The sequence below is a fragment of the Arachis duranensis genome, chromosome 5 (genome assembly GCF_000817695.3).
Source record: "Arachis duranensis cultivar V14167 chromosome 5, aradu.V14167.gnm2.J7QH, whole genome shotgun sequence".
Classification (NCBI taxonomy): domain Eukaryota; kingdom Viridiplantae; phylum Streptophyta; class Magnoliopsida; order Fabales; family Fabaceae; genus Arachis; species Arachis duranensis.
The window spans coordinates 5,153,072-5,172,871 of NC_029776.3; the positions used below are offsets into that span (position 1 = coordinate 5,153,072).

General features: G+C 36.0%; 2 protein-coding genes across 2 annotated transcripts; one reads left to right on the plus strand and one right to left on the minus strand.

The window, feature by feature from the left end:
* Positions 1-219: 219 nt before the first annotated feature.
* LOC107487534 (uncharacterized) lies at positions 220-915 on the plus strand. The gene has a single exon (XM_016108191.2). It carries the CDS (start codon positions 220-222, stop codon positions 913-915), a length of 696 nt encoding a protein of 231 aa, XP_015963677.1.
* Positions 916-1,183: 268 nt separating this feature from the next.
* On the minus strand, positions 1,184-13,287 carry LOC107487533 (regulator of nonsense transcripts 1 homolog). Its single transcript, XM_016108190.3, has 29 exons — positions 12,536-13,287; positions 10,634-10,885; positions 10,377-10,547; positions 10,199-10,249; positions 9,957-10,049; positions 9,717-9,812; positions 8,837-8,887; positions 8,633-8,751; positions 7,976-8,084; positions 7,231-7,353; positions 7,060-7,131; positions 6,903-6,974; positions 6,711-6,777; positions 6,194-6,336; positions 6,044-6,115; positions 5,839-5,967; positions 5,544-5,699; positions 5,242-5,355; positions 5,031-5,129; positions 4,874-4,951; positions 4,607-4,741; positions 4,301-4,375; positions 4,057-4,171; positions 2,987-3,354; positions 2,824-2,886; positions 2,665-2,736; positions 2,372-2,503; positions 2,157-2,276; positions 1,184-2,007 (listed from the first exon to the last, which is right to left on the minus strand). The coding sequence occupies exons 1-29, from the start codon at positions 13,058-13,060 to the stop codon at positions 1,885-1,887; spliced, it is 3,795 nt and encodes a 1,264-aa protein (XP_015963676.1). The 5' UTR covers positions 13,061-13,287; the 3' UTR covers positions 1,184-1,884.
* Between the last annotated feature and the right edge of the window lie 6,513 nt (positions 13,288-19,800).

Below are 19,800 nucleotides of genomic sequence, written 5' to 3' on the forward strand. Positions count from 1 at the left end.
AGGATCAGATGGATGATTGTGTATAATTTATTCTTCTTGCCTTTTTAGGAACACCCCAAATTAGAAAGATCCCTAACGTTAATTACGAAAGGGAAGGGGTGTCTGCGGTCATGCTTCAAATGGAAAACTACAAGAGCAGCAGTAGCAGGATGGCAGAAGACAACTTTCCAAATTCAAACAAACAAGACCGTACAGTCAATAATAGTTAGAATCATTTACATGGGAGTAAGAGAAATCAGCGTAGGGGGGAAAAACCTAGAAATCCACGAACTAGAAAACGTGTGCGATACCGTCACCGGTCGAGTCCTCACCGGCTCATGGATATGGGACTCGGCTCTAATTCTCTCCCAATGGATGATGAACACAGCTCAATCGCGCTCCCAACCGGAATTCGACCTTACCGGAAAAACCGTTATCGAACTCGGCGCCGGAGCAGCTGGCCTCCCTGGATTGACGGCGGCGATGCTGGGAGCCTCCCGCGTCGTGCTCACCGACATCGAGCCTCTCATCCTTGGTTTGTCTAGAAACGTGGAAGCAAACAACCTGGACCACGTAGTACACGTGAGGAAGCTCGTTTGGGGCACGGACGAGTCGCTCGGCGAGTTTGACGTTGTTCTCATGTCCGATGTTTTCTTCGATCCGGACCAGATGGGTGCGTTGGCTAGAACGCTGAAAAGCGCGTGTGGGGATCTTACTAGAATTTGGGCAGCCACCGAGATTCGACCATGGACAGGGAACTGCCTCGCCGCCTTGGCAGATCAGGGTTTTGGGTTAGTGGAGCTTTCCGACCCAGTATGTGTAGACCTAACTGGGCCTGGCCCAAAACAGCAAAGTAGCTCATTTGCCGTTTTCAGTCTCGTGAAGCAGAGTGATGCCGGCCACGTACCACCCGCGTTTTCTGATTTTTGGGGCTAATGCTTTATGTATATAAATAATTTATTTGGGAGACCCGAGTGCCTGGTCTTCGAGAAAGAAAGTTAGATGATGTTCAGGATAACGTTGTTGTATTACTATATGACCAAAAGAAGAAAACATTATTCGAGGAAATCAATTTAATTTCATTTTCTTAGAATAGACTAAACCATACTCAAAACAACTGCTCATATAAACCACTAGATTTTTTCTTTTAGGCGGAAGGGGCAAGGGGAGGGGGGAGTGAGAGAGAGAGAGATGGACCTTGAAATGAATAAGTTCTAGGACTGTGTCTTGTCCTTTGAAGGGATTACTTAAAGTAACCCGGTCAACTATGTCTTGCAAACCTAATTTACATGTAAAATAATTATCACAACTTTATATGCCACCGTAAATTCTGAGCGGCAAGCTGCATAGTCAAACATTTTCCAACAATATCATCATTCAATGTTTCAAATTATATCGAGTACATAAATTACATGTTAGGTAGAGCTGAAAGGGTAAACCGCATCAGGGCCTTCTGTACAAAAAACATTCCCTTGGCTGCAGATTGATGCCGTATGCATTATATTACTATGTATCAGTATCTCCGCGACTACATTGTAGATTGTCCCTTCTGCTCCTAGACGGAAGGAAACCCTTTCGACAAAAACCATTCCATGTAATGCTTTCTCGAACAATTTCATTTGAATCCCAAACCAACACAAAATTTCAGTAAGGTAACGGGTTATCTTATCTTTCATTTTTTTCCCGCAGCCTAGGATTTGCTGCTTCTATCGCCATAATGCCCCACAATTCCACCAAGTCAAATCATAGATACCAATCCTTCAATATGGGTCCATGCAGGCAGCGATCCCAGGAAGCCAATCCCTCGGATGTAGCCAGCAAACATATTCCAGCAAAAAAGACAGGCAGAGTTGCTGATAGCAAAGACTGTAACCCATCAAAGCCATATTACGCTCCTTAAGCTGCTCAACCGCTATACTGAATTTTTTGATTTTGGGAACTCTGACCCTGAGGCTGCTGTTGGGAAGCCTGCAAGTTCATTGGCTGTGTGTTGTAATGAGAAAAAGGCTGGGAATAGAGAGAATTCATCTGCAAAGAAGCCAGGAAATTTACCACAAAAAATAATGACCGAGTTCCATGCATCAAAGTATTAAAGAGCTAATCAACTGGTGAAATTAACACGCCCCCTTAAATTTTATAAATATTTATTTGAAACAAAAGCTGAAACTAGAGGAAACCTGTGATTGGAGAGGATTGGCGTTAGCAACACCAAAATGGCTCTGTGTTGCATCATCTTGCAAGGGATCACCAAATCCAGCTTGAGTGAAAAGGCCTTGTGATCCATGGGCCATGTAGTCCTGGGAACCAACAGAAAGGAAAATCAGATCAGGAAGGAGAAAGAAGCAACTGAAGGAGAACAAAGTGAAAGCCCATCATTAGCCACTTCAACAACCTGAGACATAAATTCATTTCCAGAACCAAAACGTGAATATCCGGCTTGAGAGTTTTGGTTCATAAAGTTCCCTGGGAATCCACCTTGCGCTCCTTGAGTAGCATAATCAACAGCATATCCACTTTGAGAAGCCTAAAGGTAATCAATCACACACACCCAAAAAAAAAAAAGGAGGATACATCAGCAAAGAAACTAACAAGAAAGAACAAAGCACCCTGTTCTCTCATTGATGAGCTGAACTTAAGGACTTGTACACCTTCCATGTACAAAAATAACTAAAACATTTCCCAAACCTGGGTAGCAAAATCAGCAACATTATAAGGAACATGCGATCCCTGGCTTTTGAAGTCATCACCCAAGAAGTCCTGATGGTAAATTTAAAATGGAATGCAATGAATTCCTATGATAAATTTGAAACAAAGTCAATCTTAAGCCAAATTACTGTTAAGTACCTGAGACATTCCAGGAACAGAAAATTGATCTCGAAATGATTGACCTGTCCCTTGGACTGGCATCTAATATGCACAAGGAAAATAATCAGAAATTGACCCTGAATATTACAATGATAGGGAGCTGACTACATAACACAAGAAGATAAATGAAGAAGGTACATACATTATTGGCAAACCCAGGTTGAGATAACGGACCACCAACAGATGGCTGGCTGTTTGGACTCTCCAAAGCAGGAAAATTATATGTAGATCCGATATTCCCAATAGGCTGTTGCGTTCCTTGGTGAGGAAGACTGCCAACTGGAGCACCAGAATTACCTCTTCCAGCCCCAAAACCCCGACTACCTGGTGATGGTACATGAGGAACTGCCCCAACAGGACCATGTACAGCTCCACGGGATGGAATAGCATATGGCTGAGATTGGGGACCACCATGGAAAGGAGGCAAGGGAACCCTTGGAATAGGATACCCGGCAGGATGCACTCCAGGCTTCTGAGTCCCATTTGGTGGGCCAGGCGGAACATAAGATCCTACATTTGACACAAAAAAGTGATTGAAACACCAAAACAATAGACTTAGGGTATGTTCAGGGTTTTGGTGGGGAGGGAAAGGCTTTGGAGGGTTAAACTTAAATCCCATTCACGAGTTCTATTATTCGGAGGGCGAGGAGCCAAGGATTTTGAACGTTTTTGTTAGCCCTCATTTTCAAATTTCCCCAAATTGGGGGGTTTTCATTTGATTTTAACTATTTTATCCCTACTAAAAAAAAGGCAGCCCGGTGCACGAGCATCCTGCATTAACGTAGGGTCTAAGGAAGGACCGCATCCAAACGGTGTAATAGACAGAGTCTACTTACATCAGTGGATGATTCCACAAGCTTGAACCCATGACCTTGAGGTCACACGGAGACAACTCAACCATTGCTCCAATATGTAAAATTGTAAAATGTATAACCCCTCTAACATCTAAAACTCACGAACGAAGGGGTCTTAAAATCTTAAGCCCTCCCTTCCCTTCCATTCCCCTCCCCTTCCATCCCCTCCAAAGCCTTCCCTTGCCTTTCCCTCATGACTTGAGAACATACCCTTAAAGAATTTTCTGGCTATGAGTACACAATGGAACTCTAAGACAATCACATAGTGTTAATGATTATAAATCCCATCTAATACAGATAGCAAAAAAAGCTTATTTTAAGGAGGGGAATGGAGGTAAACATATAATGCAGTACATACCCCTTCCACGGCTGCTCCTTCGGTCTGAAGTAGTGCCAGCACCAACAGAACCAAAAGTATCATTAGCCGCAATTCCAGGTCCACCACCATAAAAGAGCCTTCTTTCATTGTAAATCTGAATGAAGGTAAGTTCAACCACAACATTAATATGTAATCATCTCAGAAAAAATACCTCAAAAGATAAGCATCCTGGCACCAGCAGGTATAATAAAAAAACATCGCATTGCATTCCTGTAACACCTACCTTCTTGGGTTTCTGGAATTGAACCATACTCTGCTTCAAGTTATTTAAAGGCCCTTCAACTAAGCATTCATGTTCCTGTTTGAAAAATGGAGCATATACTGTTTAGAAAATAAAAATGGAACTTGAAAGGAGGGGGAGATTGGTATGGAATCACTCCTTATGTTGGAAAACTTAAACAACAACTCATAAGCGGGCTGGTTAAGAAAGAGCACGAGAATCGTGAAGTTTGAACAGAAATTTTATAATACTTCCAGCTCTTGCTTGGAAATAACTATCTATTGAGAAATCAACACCACTGGAAGATACCTTGTAGTGTGTCAATAAGCTATTCCATAGAGGTTGTTTGCTCAGAACTTTAGGGTTTCCCAGAATAACAATACCATATCTTGCTCGTGTCAAAGCAACATTGAGCCTCCTAGGATCATTCAAGAACCCAATGCCCTAAAGAAACAAATATAATTCAACGAGATCCATCAAACGCAATAACAATAACTCCAAAAAATATAAAATAAGATACACATCAAACTTTTTAAAAAGACATCAAGTAACAGAGCAAAGAATGGGTAAACCAACCTGATGTTCGTTACTTCTAACACAAGATAGAATTATGTAGTCTTTCTCCCTTCCTTGAAAGGAATCAACACTAGCAACCTGAAAAGAACAAAATTTTTGTAGCAATTGAAGCCCGGTAAGCAATAGAATATAAATCCAGATGGTATCTGTATCAAACCTCAATTTCCTTGTAAAGTTGTTGTCTAAGAGCCCCATTTCTTGACATATAGTTCACAATATAAGCTCTTTGACCCTCATAAGGTGTTATAACACCAATCTGTTTGACATTAAAAAATAAGTAAATTAAAATAAATTTAAAAAAGAGCAACCATAATAATCCCAACACTAAAATCATTAGGGTTAATCCAAGTGCTCTAATTTAGAGTTACCTGACTTGGAACCACACCACTTTTTAAGAAAGTGGTGACAATCTTTTCTACATTTGCAGCTTCGGTCCTATTTAAATAAGACGTTCCACTTGCACTTATCTCTTCTTGACCCATCTGTAAAACGATTATATACTTGGGTTAAAAAATTAATAAATGGAAGAAAAATGCAATGGACAAAATTATGACGAATACCCAAAAAAAGGTAACTAAAATGTTGATTATTGACCAATTGTGAACAAAGAATATTTCTACCAGAAGAACAGAAAACAATACTCACTACACAATACATGCATTTACAGTACCTGAACATAGAAAAACATGGGACGGTTTGGCACAGGCCATGGGAAGTCGATTCCTGACAACTGCCTTTCATTAACAGTAACGCCATTTTGCAGGGTCCCTTCGTAAAAGCTGTTTGAGGGAAATTCAGATAGACATGGATGCATACGGTACTGAACCTGTAAGTTGAAATGATGAAAAGAACTTCAGCGATTGCCCTAACAAAAACAATTAAGTAGCTTGTCTGTATAACTAGGGATAGCACTTCACAACAATTGCAGCAATGAATTGTCTCTTGCAAACTTAGCAATTCATTACCTGTAACCTAATTGGTTTAACACCAAGTAGGACAAGGCGTTCAAAAAGCGACTGCGCTAGCCCAGCACGAGCTGCTTTCTTGCACATAATGACTGGCCCAAGTTGACAATGGTCACCAACAAGAACCACCTATACAGATATTTTGTTACATACATCAACATTCAAGGAAAAAAGAAATGCATTAACAGATATAAACCCCAAATACCTGCTTTGCACCAAGAACCAATGGAATGAGGCACTCAGGTTCTGTTGCTTGAGTAGACTCATCAATAAGTACCTGCCAGAAAAAATTAAAGAAAAGTCAGAATTGAACAAGAATGATGGCAATTATATGTAGCAGCAGACATATTCCAACCTGACGGAACCTAAAATTTGCAAGTCGAGGATCCCCAGCACCAACACATGTACAGCATATCACATCAGCACTTTGAGAAATCTCCCTCTCTGTTGCTCGCTTAAGTGCTTTGTATTTTTTCTCATCACTGCTGGAAAGTTCTCCTGTAATAGGATTAAAAAATGGTGGTTAATTTTACTCTCATGCATTACCCACAACACAGAGTTCAAATAGCAGTAGTAACAGCCTGAGGAAAAAGAGAGGGAGCAAGAAATAAAGTAAAAATTCATAATTAGAAGAAAATGTGATCATTAATTGGCTAGAAGTAAACAAAAAGTCAGAATATTTTTATCCAAAGATTAACAATTACACAAATTTATGATAGCTGTCTTTTCTGAATAAAATTTAAGTACAAACAGCTAGTGCAATACACAATATAGCGTAAAATGCACCAAACTTGGCCACAATTCAACCCAGTATGATAACTAGACAAAACAACCCAAGTTCTGTATAGCTTTTAAGAAACTAAATCCCAAACCTTGTTCATCCTTCAGCTGTTGTAATTTATGAAGTTCACTCTTGTCGGATGTGTCAAGATGCCGAACCTGGCAAAAATCACCATTATCATGTATCATGTAATCATAATTACTTATATGAAACATGAAGGAGGAAAGTATACATACTAAAAATACAATAGCATGAAACTGATCCGGAATATTACAAAACTAACCTGGTAATGAAGTGTTAAATGCTCAACAGGAGAACTTACAGCTTCCCTTGACTTTGCACAAAGCCGAACAACCTTGAATGAAAGAAATGCATGTATTACACATAGGTTCAATTTGTTTATAATAACCAATTCTAATTGGAATATATGGCACCCATACCTTTAACCCAGTAGCACTTATTTTTTCAGCCAGCTGGTCCACAGCAACATTGCTAGGTGCACAAACCAAAACCTGAAAATTAAGTTGGCAGGGAAGTGAGGGAAGAAAATAAATGACTAAAACGAACCACGAGAAAAGCATACAATATCCAAAAAGGGAAACAGATCATACCTGTCCCTGACCTTGTTTGGCCATGTGATATACAAGTGCGGCAGAAGTTACAGTCTTCCCGGTTCCAGGGGGACCTTGAATCAAACTAATAGGTCTCTGAAGGACACTTTTAACCGCAAAAACCTAAAAAAAAAATTAGAAGATTCTGTAATTTAGAGTGCACCAACATCGAGCAAAAAATTTGGTGGTGTCAAATCACATACGAAATTTTATGAAAGGGATTCCTTCCTTCATAAGGTGCATAATAACATATAACCCCACTAAACTACATATTTGGATCCAAGACAAGTAACAGTGTTAGCGATTGTGAACAGGAAGCCACCAAGCTTGGAGCTTTCTTATGAAAGGAAGAGAGCATGACAGGTTTTTATCAAACCATGATGGATTAAGGTTTCCATGAAGCCTTTCCCTAGTTTTGAAGATATTTTAAGGACGACAGAGAGAGATTGGAAAGTGACATATATTCCATTAATCTTCCCAAGTGCTCAGGTAATTACTTTCAAAATTTTCCCAACAGGTTTTGGAAAACAGACCAAGTTAGTTTTATAACGACAATAATACTTTATTATTCACATAAATATCATTGTTGAGAAAACAATATTTTACATATTATGAATTGCAATGTCTACATATTATTAATAAAATTTAAATCTATTATGTCTACATATTTTCTACTTTATTTTAAAAATAAAAAATAAGGAAAAAAATCCAAGGGCAACAGAGATTAGTCAAAACAACAACATACTTGAGATGCATTAAGCTCAGGAAGTCCTGGTGCACCAAAGCGACGAGGCAATGCATTACGCATCATCTGCACCTCAACTTCATGACCCAATAAGTGATGATAAATATACCTACATATTAAACAGCAATTGTGAACACCTGAACAATTATAATTCATAATTGTTGAGACATCATACATAATTACTTATTTTTAAATAAATCAGAACCCTGCCACGACACTATTCAAGTCATACAAAACAAACAATAAATACTGTCAAAATAATATATCAGTAACTCGCACAGTCAAACCTAGCTCCAAGATCATCCAACAGACACACAACACTAAGACACATGTCATGAAAAGTATGGTATAAATCAACAACTCATTACACACCCATTTGTCATCACATTCCAGTTAATAAAGAGATACAGCCCAGTCCTTGCAAGTATATGTAACTGTAAGCATGTTCGATAAATTTTATTTTAAAAAAAAAATATGTTTTTATAGAGACATCGTTGCGAACAAAAGGTAATGTGTTCAATGAAAATTTCATTCCTGAGCCAAAAAAATTATTCATTCATTTGTGGAGTGTTGCCAAACAAAGGAGAAAGATAAAAATACAAGACAAATATAGAGCAATATAAATCCATAATTAAACCTTACAATGGAACAACTTACCCGCTTACACTTGTCTCATCCACAGCAAAGGTTTTCATAGCTCCCTGCATCCTGTCAAAGCTTGTACTTTTCCAAACAAAATCAACACTGAAACCATGGTTTATATCAACTGGAACCCCCTGCATACATCGAGGACAATAAGCACTCCACACAGACAATGTTCAAAGGCACAATGCAGGTATCAAAAAATAGTACTACACTTACCTGACTAGCACGAAGCTCCAGTGCAACCTCCTCTTGTGCAGTTAGCTTAATCTGAAGACAAAATACAATGCACATTATATATACACAGTATCTATATCTATACATCTATATCCACAATATATAAAGGGGATTCTCTCACTTGGTGTCCAAAATCTTCATTTCCTTAAATATCCTTTAAAAAAAACTTTTTGCACTGTCACTTTATCAAAATTAAACTCTTCTAAATTAACTATTCATAGAAATACAAAGGACCACTCTATAAAAATAATTACCTACATTTTTAACGATAACTCCTCTTCAAAAATAACTATCCACACTTACAAAAATCACTCGTTTTATTTCCAACACCATTTTTTTTATTTTAAGCTAAAAATCTATATCTTATTATCTTTTATTTTTCAAAAATAAAAATGCAAACTAACAGGCAAGGAATTTACTGTTATTTTGTTAATATTATATTATAGCAATTAAAGTAAAGAACACCAAAGAAAAATTATCTAAAAGCAGCTATTGATTTAAAAAGAAAAACTTCAATTATCCATACAAAGAGTGAGGCACAGTACTAAACAACTGGACAGCAATAAAAAAAAAACACAGACTACAGTCTTCTTTTGCTTTCAATCAGAAAAGAGATATCATGGGTGTTCAACTGCTCTAAGAATAAGATACAAAAGGATATCAGAAACAGAAATTAAGGAGTTTTAATCATTTGAAGATATTTCTTCACGCTATCTATTAACCCTTTTTTTAATTAATATTTATAAATTAAAGTAGAGAGAGAGAGTTGATGTTGAGGTACAAAAAGTAGCCGACAACATTGCTTTAGTTGTAGATACAATAGTTAAAAAGAATTAAAAATAGAATTAAACAGAATGCATACCACATGACCCACTGACTGCCAGGCAGGATGTGCTGCATCACCAGAATAACGCAATCGTAATTCATCACCAGGTACAAGCCGTAACTCATTATCTTCCTACAATATAGCACAAAATTGTTTATATTCCATAGAGAATTAAATTACAAAGAAAAATACTATGAATTGATTAGGAGGGCAAGAAAATAAATATGATATAAAACATAGCAGTAACAGCTGCCAAGTAGGCAAATGATAAAGCACCTTTGGAAAGACAAAGTATGCAACACGCTTCTTGTTAAGACCAATATCCCACCTAATTGTCACGTTGTCCTTGCTTTGAGATTCCTTCATCATCTACATTAACACAGCACATGTAAGACATCAAAACACGTCACAAGAGATGAGGGTATAGCAATGATGGATGTTTACTACAGTTAAGTAACTTAGTAAGTCCCAAAAGTACAATATCTTAGAATGGAGCAAAGGGAAACAAAAAATATTACCTTATCATAATCAGCTTCAAGCTTGATAAGAGGAGCAAATACATTTTGATACTGAGACAAGTCATGCAAAAAAATGTTATACGTTAGAAAGGACTGTCAACAATGAAAGTATCTGTATCCTCACCAATCATCATATTACAAAGATACAAGTTATCACCAAGTCATGCTTGATACATACCTGATATGCATCTTCGTATTTTAAAGCCACGGGCTGAGGTTCATCATCTACACCAGGCTTCTCAAGGTCCTCAAAGGAAGCATCTGGATTTGTCTTCCATAACTCTTCCACCTTATTTATTTGCTGTGCACTTATCTGGCGTGCCCTTAACTGCTCCTGTTCAGATGGGACCTGCAGAAGACCATATTATGTCAAAGATGGGGGGGATAATATGTCATCAAATTAAATGAATTAATACCCAGGGAAGAAAAAGCAACCTTGACAAGCCATTGCAAGAAACACCTATCATCAATCAAGGGGCACCACTGACTAAGGTCCCAATTCATGTCCTTCAAGGCATTGACACTCAAGCAAGGCTCACGACAAAGAAGAACAACTACACTTTCAGTCTTCGCAGAAATAAATCCCAGTAGAAACACATTCCGACACCCACAGTTGTAGCATTCAAGAATTGTTTCCCCCAATGGACTATCTTTGTGCAGACATACCTCCTTGTGTTTTGCCCGAACCTATATGGAAAAAGAAAAGAAGCAGAAAAGCTAAGCAACATTTGTTCACCAAAGAACAATATACACTTGGCCCTCAATTCAACAGCAATATTGGTCAAACATACACATTTCACCAAAACATGATTCATCATTTAAACCTTTCATGACTTGAACAAATCCATGGCCTGAGCTTTATACAAGACTTTCAATTAACTTTGAACTAATAATAACATATTAAGTACTATGAGCAAAGATAATATTTTGTTCACAATAAAAAAAAAAAGATAATATTTTGTTAAAGCAAATATTTTCAGTATTATCTTTCATTCTATATGTGTATATGACTCATACAACAACAACAACAACAACAACAAAGCCTTATCCCACTAGGAGTATATGACTCTTGCATTATAATAAATCTTTTGCAATATGTTATCAAATCTTATGATTAAATAGTGGTCATAATCAAAACAACCTTATTGTGCGGCAAACAATACACGTCAAATTTTACCATTTACTCATAAGAACAATGCATAAAAAAGAATAGAAAACTATGCTTGCATCTAAGTATGGCACTAGGACTATTAGCAGCCTAAAAGTGCAGAGCAAACACTACATCAGCAACTGAAACACAACTCCTAAATTAGAAAGAAAGAGACTTAATGTAGCTTTCAAGCATTACAACAATAAATTTGAATTACTGATCTAAATTTACGAGGTTCAAGCAGCCCTAATCACCAGATTTGTTACCAAAATGTTCAACATTATACCTCATAACTAACCATAACTTCTCAATAATTAACTTGATGTCTCGTCAGTAGCCACAGTAAATCTATATAACAGTTGCTGTATGTTAATGGCCAAATGTTTATCACCAATATTCATCCATAAATTAAGAAGAATGGTATTTCTTAAACCAGGTTCTTAGTTCAGGCCTCAGATTACATGAAAGCTCAACCAAAAAACCACACGTGATGGAGATGGATGTACAAACTCAACTGTGTTCATGATATCCCTTTGAACATATCCGGTGTTGCTAACATATCTTCCTTACGAAGTCATTAAGACTTAACCATGCAACTATTTTCTACATATCAGGAGGGTGTACATTATGCCATACCCAGGCTTCAAACCCACCCACTAGGTAAGAGTTCTAAATTCAGGTGTGGTACATGACCAGAGGTCCATACACCACCTACTTATCCCAGCTCAACTTCTTCATTTACCTCAACATTGGTACATTAGCAAACATGATTGCCCACTATTTATCATATCTAAGACGATTACTGAGTATAGGGATTTCTTCCAAACAAACTCCTTTCCGGCAATCTATACATAACAAAATTTCTCCCTCCTTTCACGCGTAATTTTAAAGTAGGCACAAAAAGAACCACAAGTATGCCCTCCAAAACAGAAAGTTTTTCCTAAAATTACCAGCTATAACTAAGTTTCTAAACACTCAAACTGTAACTACAGCACTCTACTACTTCCCTCAATCTCACATTCTCAGATAAGCATACAAATCATACGACTTAAAATCGCCTAACCCTTTCCCACAATCTCTAAAACAGTCCACCGCTAACCCAAAAACAAACAATGATTTAACAACGAAGAAATCAAATAAAATTAAATTAAACAAAAAAAAATTGCAATGCCGTGGTAACAACTCACCAGGTGATTGACGATATGAGATCCAGAGGTGTTCCCCCGCGAATTACAGAACCATTTACGACATGAAGGCACGTTACACCTCACAACACAAGCTGGATTAGAGACCCCACAATACCGGCAAGCATGCTCGGTGAAATCCCCTTTGCCATAGTCGAAATTATCATCATCCCCGGTGTCCTCAAAATTCAACCCGCTCATCCCCGCGACCAATGCATCCACCATCTGGCTGTTCCCGCCACTGCTGCTCCCTGACCTCCCCTTAGTGCCACTCCCGGCAGCTGCCGAAACCGGAGAGGCATCCGACTGGTGATCCGACCCAGCTCCTCCCCCTCCGCCACCGCGCTCCGACGTATCGGCAAGCGAATCAGAGGGAGTGGGCCACGCCACGGAGGACCTAATCGGGTCGCGGAACTCCGGGTAGTCGAAATCTTCGCCCTGAGTGTTGAATTCGAGGAAGGTGTACGCGTCGTTGGCGGTGTCGGGTTGCGAAGCGGTGTCGAATAGATTGCTCTGCTGTGAGTCCATGGCGGAATAGGGTTATCGAGTATCGATAATCGGGAAGCGCGCGATCTTAATTGGAATTGATTAGAGTTAGGGTTTTAAGATTGCGCGTTTGCGAAGGGTGAAAGGGGTTATGAATTGTGAATGATTAGGGTTAGGGTTGGGGGGAGAAAGGAACGAAAGAGGAATAGAAATAGAGAGCTTGGTGCGTTGGGGACGGAGACACAAACATGAAAGCACATAATAGTACAAAGGGAGAAAGAGCGTATGCGGCCTACTGTACAGACGTAACCCAAGCAGCATACCAAATACGGGAACACGTGAGTACCACACGCTCTACACTTATCACGTGTTGCTGGATAATTTTTCAAAATAAATTAAAGATAAACTAGTTAAAATAGGATAATAAATCTTTGAAAGATATAAAAATACGACAAAGATAACTAAATATTAAATATATGTTCAAAAAAAATTATAGTTCAAATTTGATCTAATTTTTTATAAATATTATTAGAAAAATAAAACCATTTTATTTTTAAAAATTTGTAACGTTTTGTCAAGTGAATTTTTTTTAATTTATTGTGAGTGTCCAATTATTTTGAAAAATAAATTATAAAGATGGAATTGTTTTCAATTTTTTATGTACACCTTATAAATAATTATTTAAATATTTTTATAAAAATTTGAATCAAATGTATTAATTATTTTTATGATATTTTAAATTATTTAAAAATTTATTTATCCTTTAATTAAATTTTTAAGTATTATTTTTATCAACAATATAAATTTGTAAATATTATTTTAGTAAAAAATTAATTATCAACAAGCATGCAAGTAAAGTCTCTATTATCTAAATCAGAAGATGGATACTAATTAGCAAACAACCTAAAGTATTTGATGGAACTTCATAAGAGGGTTCATCCATTGGAATTATGCAAAATATTTATAAAATTATTCCGTTTCACTGTTTTATATTTTTATATATATTTATTGTCAACAGATATTTTATATAATTTTTAATAACCCCTCCATTAATAAAGAGTTTTGAAATAAAACAACAATATTAGTTTCTACTTAATTACTAGAACCAGCATACACATGACTTGAATAGAAATTCATAGGTATTAATTAAAAACTTAGTATTATACATTGTTTGATTGAGCTGTCAAAAATATTTGTTACTGTTATAAAATAAATAATTAAAAAAGAGAAAATAAAAATAAAGAGATATAAATAAATAACTCTAGCATTCAACCTAATTAATATCTCTAATATATGTAGTAATGTATAAAATAGAGAAAATAAATGATATGGTATAAAGAGAGAGGAAACTAATAGAGAGAGAATTTATATTGTATAAGAAAAGAGTATAATATTGTTGTTTCTGTGTATAATTCACATGCCATACTATCCTGATTTATACATATAAGGATTTTATTTTCAACTCTCAATTAAGTTAAATTCATCTTTAAAAAAGATGATTCATTCAATTAACAGTCCAAGTCATAAACGGACATCCATGTATTTTTTCTTATTACAACATTGCTCTTTAAATGACCATTTAAGATTATACTTTATTAAAACTTTACTAAAGAAAATTCAATAAAAAAAATTAATAAAAAAAAGAGTACAAAATCCTTTGTGATAGGAACTACCTCATTAAAAATCTTGTTAAGAAAATTCCAATAGAAAAAAACCTGACCAAGAAAAAAAAGAGTACAGTCTTCCCCTCTTGTCGACATTATTTAATATCTTGAAATCAGCGCATCCCAATCAGATGTACCAATCTTTTAAAAAATAAATTTGGAAGTGACTTTGTAAATAGATCTGCCATATTATCACTTGAGCGGATCTATTGGACATCAATTGTCCCTTAATTTTGAAGATCATGAGTGAAGATGAATTTGGGAGAAATATATTTTGTTCTATCACCTTTGATGTATTCACCCTTAAGTTGAGTAATGCATGCTGTATTATCTTCAAATAGGACAGTTTGAGCTATCTTATGATCAATTAATCCACATAATGACAGAATATATTGGATCAGACTCCTGAGCCAAAAACACCCGCAACTTGCTTTATGCATCGCTTGTATTTCAACATGATTAGAGGAGGTTACTGCTATCGTCTGTTTCGTAGACCTTCATGATATAGCTGTACCACCATATGTGAACAGGTATCCTGTTTGAGATTTTCTTTTGTGTGGATTAGACAAGGATCCTGCATCTGCATAGCCAACTAGTGGTGACTTAGATCCATAGGGTTAAAACAATCTCATAGCAACCGTTCCATAAATATATCGAAAATTTTGTTTGATTCCATTCTAATATCATCTGGTTGGAGAGGAATTATACCTTACTAGTAAATTTACCACAAATGATATGTCAGGTCGTGTATTATTAGCAAGGTACATTATCACTCCAATAGCACTAAGATATGATACTTTAGGACCAAGGATATCTTCATTTTCTTCTTTAGGACGAAATTGATCATTTTCCACATCCAAAAATCTTACGATCATTGGAGTACTTAATGGATGCGACTTATCCATATAAAATATCTTCAAGATCTTTTCTGTGTATGTTGTTTAATGAATAAAGATCCCATTTTTGTATACTCGATTTGCAGGCCGAGACAAAATTTAGTCTTTCCAAGAGTTTTCATCTCAAACTCTACTTTTAAAGTTTTGATAATTGTTGGAATCTCTTCAGGAGTTCCAATGATATTTAAATTATCAACGTACACAGCAATTATAACAAATTCAGATGTAGATTTCTTTATGAAAACACATGGCAGATATCATCATTCTTAAATCTATTTTTTATAGATACTCAGTAAGACGATTATACCACATTCGTCCAGATTGCTATAGACCATATAACGATATTTGCAATTTGACTGAGTATAATCCTTGTGAATATTCAATGGATGATTTAGATATCTTTAATCCTTCAGGGACTTTCATATAGATATCACAATCTAATGAGCCGTATAAGTAGGTTGTTACCACATCCATTAAATGCATATATAGTTTATGATATGCGGATAAACTAACCAAATAACGCAATGTTATTGCATCCACTATAGTGGAATATGTTTCTTTATAATATATACCAGGCATTTGTGAAAAATCTTGTGCCACAAGTCGAGTTTTGTAGCGTACAACTTCATTTTTGTCATTTCGTTTTCTCACAAATACATATTTATATCCAACAAGTTTTATATCTTTTGGTGTACGAACTACAGGTTCAAAGACATTACGTTTTACAAGTAAGACTAACTCAACTTTCATAGCTTATTCCCATTTTGGCAAATCATTCCTTTGTCTATATTCTTCGACTATTCTTGGCTCAAGATCCTTACTTTCATGCATGATATTTAATGCCACATTATATGCAAATATTTCATCGACAATTATCTTATTTCGGTCCCATTTTTTTCCTGTAAAGACATAATTCATCGAGATATCGTCATTTTCACAATTTTTAGGCACCTGAACATCTTCCGACATTAAAATTATTTAAGAATTTTGGATAACTGCAGATGTCTTTACTATGTCTTTTTCAACAAAATAGTATTTACCTCTTTTCTTTTTTTGAAGATTTTTGTCTTTGGCACCGATAGACCTGCCACGTTTCTGTCGTGAATTTGTTTCGGTGGTTATTTGTCCGACTGGGACCTCAATTCGAATTGGATCATTTTCAACTGGTATATAGGATTTGGTTATCCTCTTTGTATCAGAAAATGCATCAGGCAATTCATTTGTCATTCTTTGCAAATGTATAATCTTTTGAACTTCTAGTTCACATTGTCTTAATCGAGGATCTAAATGCATCAAAGATGATGCATTCCAATTAAGTTTCTTTTCAGGAAGCTTATTCTCTCCCCTTAATGTTGGAAATTTTGATTCATCAAAATGACAATCCGTAAATCGAGTTTTAAATATATCTCCAGTTTGTATCTCCAGATACCTCACTATAGAGGGAGAATTATATCCAACATGTATCCCCAATTTTCTTTGGGGTCCCATTTTGGTGCGAGAATGTGGTGCAATGAGAATATATATCGCACACCCGAATATTTTTAAATGAAAAATATTTGGCTGCTGGCCAAAAGCTAATTGCATAAGAGAAAAATGATGGTAACTTGTTGGCTTCAAACGAATAAGTGCTGCGACATGTAAAATAGCATGCCTCCAAGCCGAGGTTGGGAGATTTGTTCTCATAAGAAAGGATCTAACAATTAATTGGAGGCTTTTAATAAGTGATTCTGCTAACCCATTTTGTGTGTGAACATGAGCTACTGGATGTTCAACGCTTATTTCGTTAGCCATGTAATAAGTATCAAAAGCTTGGAAAGTAAATTCACCAGCATTATCAAGATGAAGTGCTTTGATTGAATTTTCTGAAAACTGTGCTTTTAATCGAATAATTTGAGCAAGTAATCTCGCAAATGCCAGGTTGCGAGAAGATAATAAGCACACATGTGACCATATCGAAGATGCGTCTATTAGAATCATAAAATATCTAAAAGATCCACATGGTGGATGAATAGGTCCACGTATATTGTCTTGAATCCTTTCTAGGAATTAAGGGAACTCAAATCCAATCTTTACTGGTGATGACCTTAAAATTAGCTTTCCCTGAGAACATGCAACACAACAAAATTCACTAGATTTAAAAATCTTCTGGTTCTTTAGTGAATATCCATGGGAGTTTTTAATAATTCTCTATATCATGGTTGTTCTTGAATGACCCAATCGATTATGCCAAGTTATGAATTCATTTGGGCTAATAAACTTCTAGTTTACAATGGCATGTGATTCAATGGCACTAATTTTGGTATAATATAACCCAGATAAGAGTGAGGGTAACTTTTTTAATATAACATTTTTATTTAAATCATTTTTATAAAAATAAAACTTAACAATAAGTTTCTTACATTATTTATTTACATGAATACATAACAATCTCACATATTAAACTATCCCGTTATTGATTAAATGATCAATATTTCCTTCAGGATCCTCAAAGAAATCAGATACATCATAATGAGTGGTGTAATTTTCAGCATCATTTGAAACAAAATTTGTTTACTTTCCTTTCTCATCATTTTTCAAAGATACTTGACAAAGATCAATTAGGTGCCTTAGTATACGACAGGTGCATGACCAATGGCCCTTTCCACCACAACGGAAATATTTATCCTCTGTTGATTTATTTTACCCAGTGTTTTTTTTATCCCACTTCTGGTGAGATCACTCGTGAACATAATTCTTCTCCCTTCCATAATTTTTCTTGTTACTAAAACCTTGCCATTTACCTCTTCTGGGGTAATGATTTGTCACATTTACTTCAGGAAATGGGGCGGTGCCAACTTGGCGTGCTTCATGATTTTTTAAAAGCAACTCATTGTTGCGTTCAATAACAAGAAGGTAAGAAATTAACTCAAAATATTTTTTAAATTCTTTTTCTCGATACTACTGCTGCAGGAGCACATTCGAGGCATAGAAGGTCGAGAAAGTTTTCTCTAACATATCATTATCAGTTATCTTTTCCCCACATAATTTCATTCGTGAGGTGATTCGAAATATTGTTGAATTATATTCATTTATGGATTTAAAATCATGTAGATGCAAGTGCATCCATTCATATCGGGCTTGAGGAAGTATCACTGTCTTTTGATGATTATACCTTTCTTCAAGGTTTTTTTCACATATATGCATGATCTTTTAATGTGAGATATTCATTTTTCAATCCTTCGTGAAGATGACGACGAAGGAAGATCATGGCTTTGGTTTTATTATTCTGGGATGCATTATTTTCAGCCTTAATGGTATCTCTAAAATCCATTGAATCAAGATGGATTTCAGCATCTAGTATCCATGATAAATAGTTATTTCCTGATATATCAAGAGCATTAAATTTAAGATGAGAGAATTTCGACATAATGAAAATTTATTACTTGAGTCTCCCTAAATTTTTATCAGAGTCTCGTGTTGATAACGTGTTATAAAATAAATAATTAAAAAAGAAAAAATAAAAATAAAGCGATGTATTTTACTCTAGCATTCAACCCAATTAATATTTCTAATATATGCAGTAATATATAAAAGAGAGGAAAAATAAATGATATTGTATAAAGAGGGAGGGAAGTAATAAAGAGAGAGTTTATATTGTATAAGAGAAGAGTATGGTATTATTGTTTTTGTGTATAATTCACATGGCACACTATCCCCATTTATATCTGTAAGAGAACTTCATTTTCAACTCTCAATTAATTTAAATTTATATTTGAAAAGATAATTTATTCAATTAACCGCCTAAATTATAAATGGACATCCATGTGTTTGTTCTTGTCACAACAGTTACCAAGGTAAGAAGACCCGATTAAAACAGGTATAGGTCCGGTTTGCCTTAGTAGAACGAGAAGGAGTGAAAGATAGTTTCTTGCAGACGAGATTGTTCTCGGTATATAGGGGTGGCAAACGGGCCTAAATTCGTCGGGCCGGCCTGCATAATCCGCCAAAAAAGACGGGCTGGACTGGAAAATCGGGACCGCCAAATAGCAAAAGTCCACCTAACCCGCACCGCTTAAACCGCGAGTTTTGGCGGGCTTTGGCGGGACGGGGCGGGCTTCCCCGCCGAGCTAAGGTTTTTTTAGTGAGGGAGTATTTTTGCAATTTTTTTCCTAAAATCTAACTTCCCCCAACCTAACTTACAAGAGTATGAAGATAAAAATTGAGTGTTTTGAATTATGTTTAT

What these genes read in the sequence shown, in the direction of transcription:
- LOC107487534 (XM_016108191.2), top strand. Translation starts at nt 220, where the DNA reads ATGGGAGTAAGAGAAATCAGCGTAGGGGGGAAAAACCTAGAAATCCAC.
- LOC107487533 (XM_016108190.3), bottom strand. Translation starts at nt 13,060, where the DNA reads ATGGACTCACAGCAGAGCAATCTATTCGACACCGCTTCGCAACCCGAC. An exon ending in GATGAGACAAGTGTAAGCGG is followed by an intron (nt 8,085 to 8,632) that starts GTAAGTTGTTCC and finishes TTTAATATGTAG; the next exon opens with GTATATTTATCATCACTTAT. An exon ending in AAGGAGCAGCCGTGGAAGGG is followed by an intron (nt 3,355 to 4,056) that starts GTATGTACTGCA and finishes TGTCAAATGTAG; the next exon opens with GATCTTATGTTCCGCCTGGC.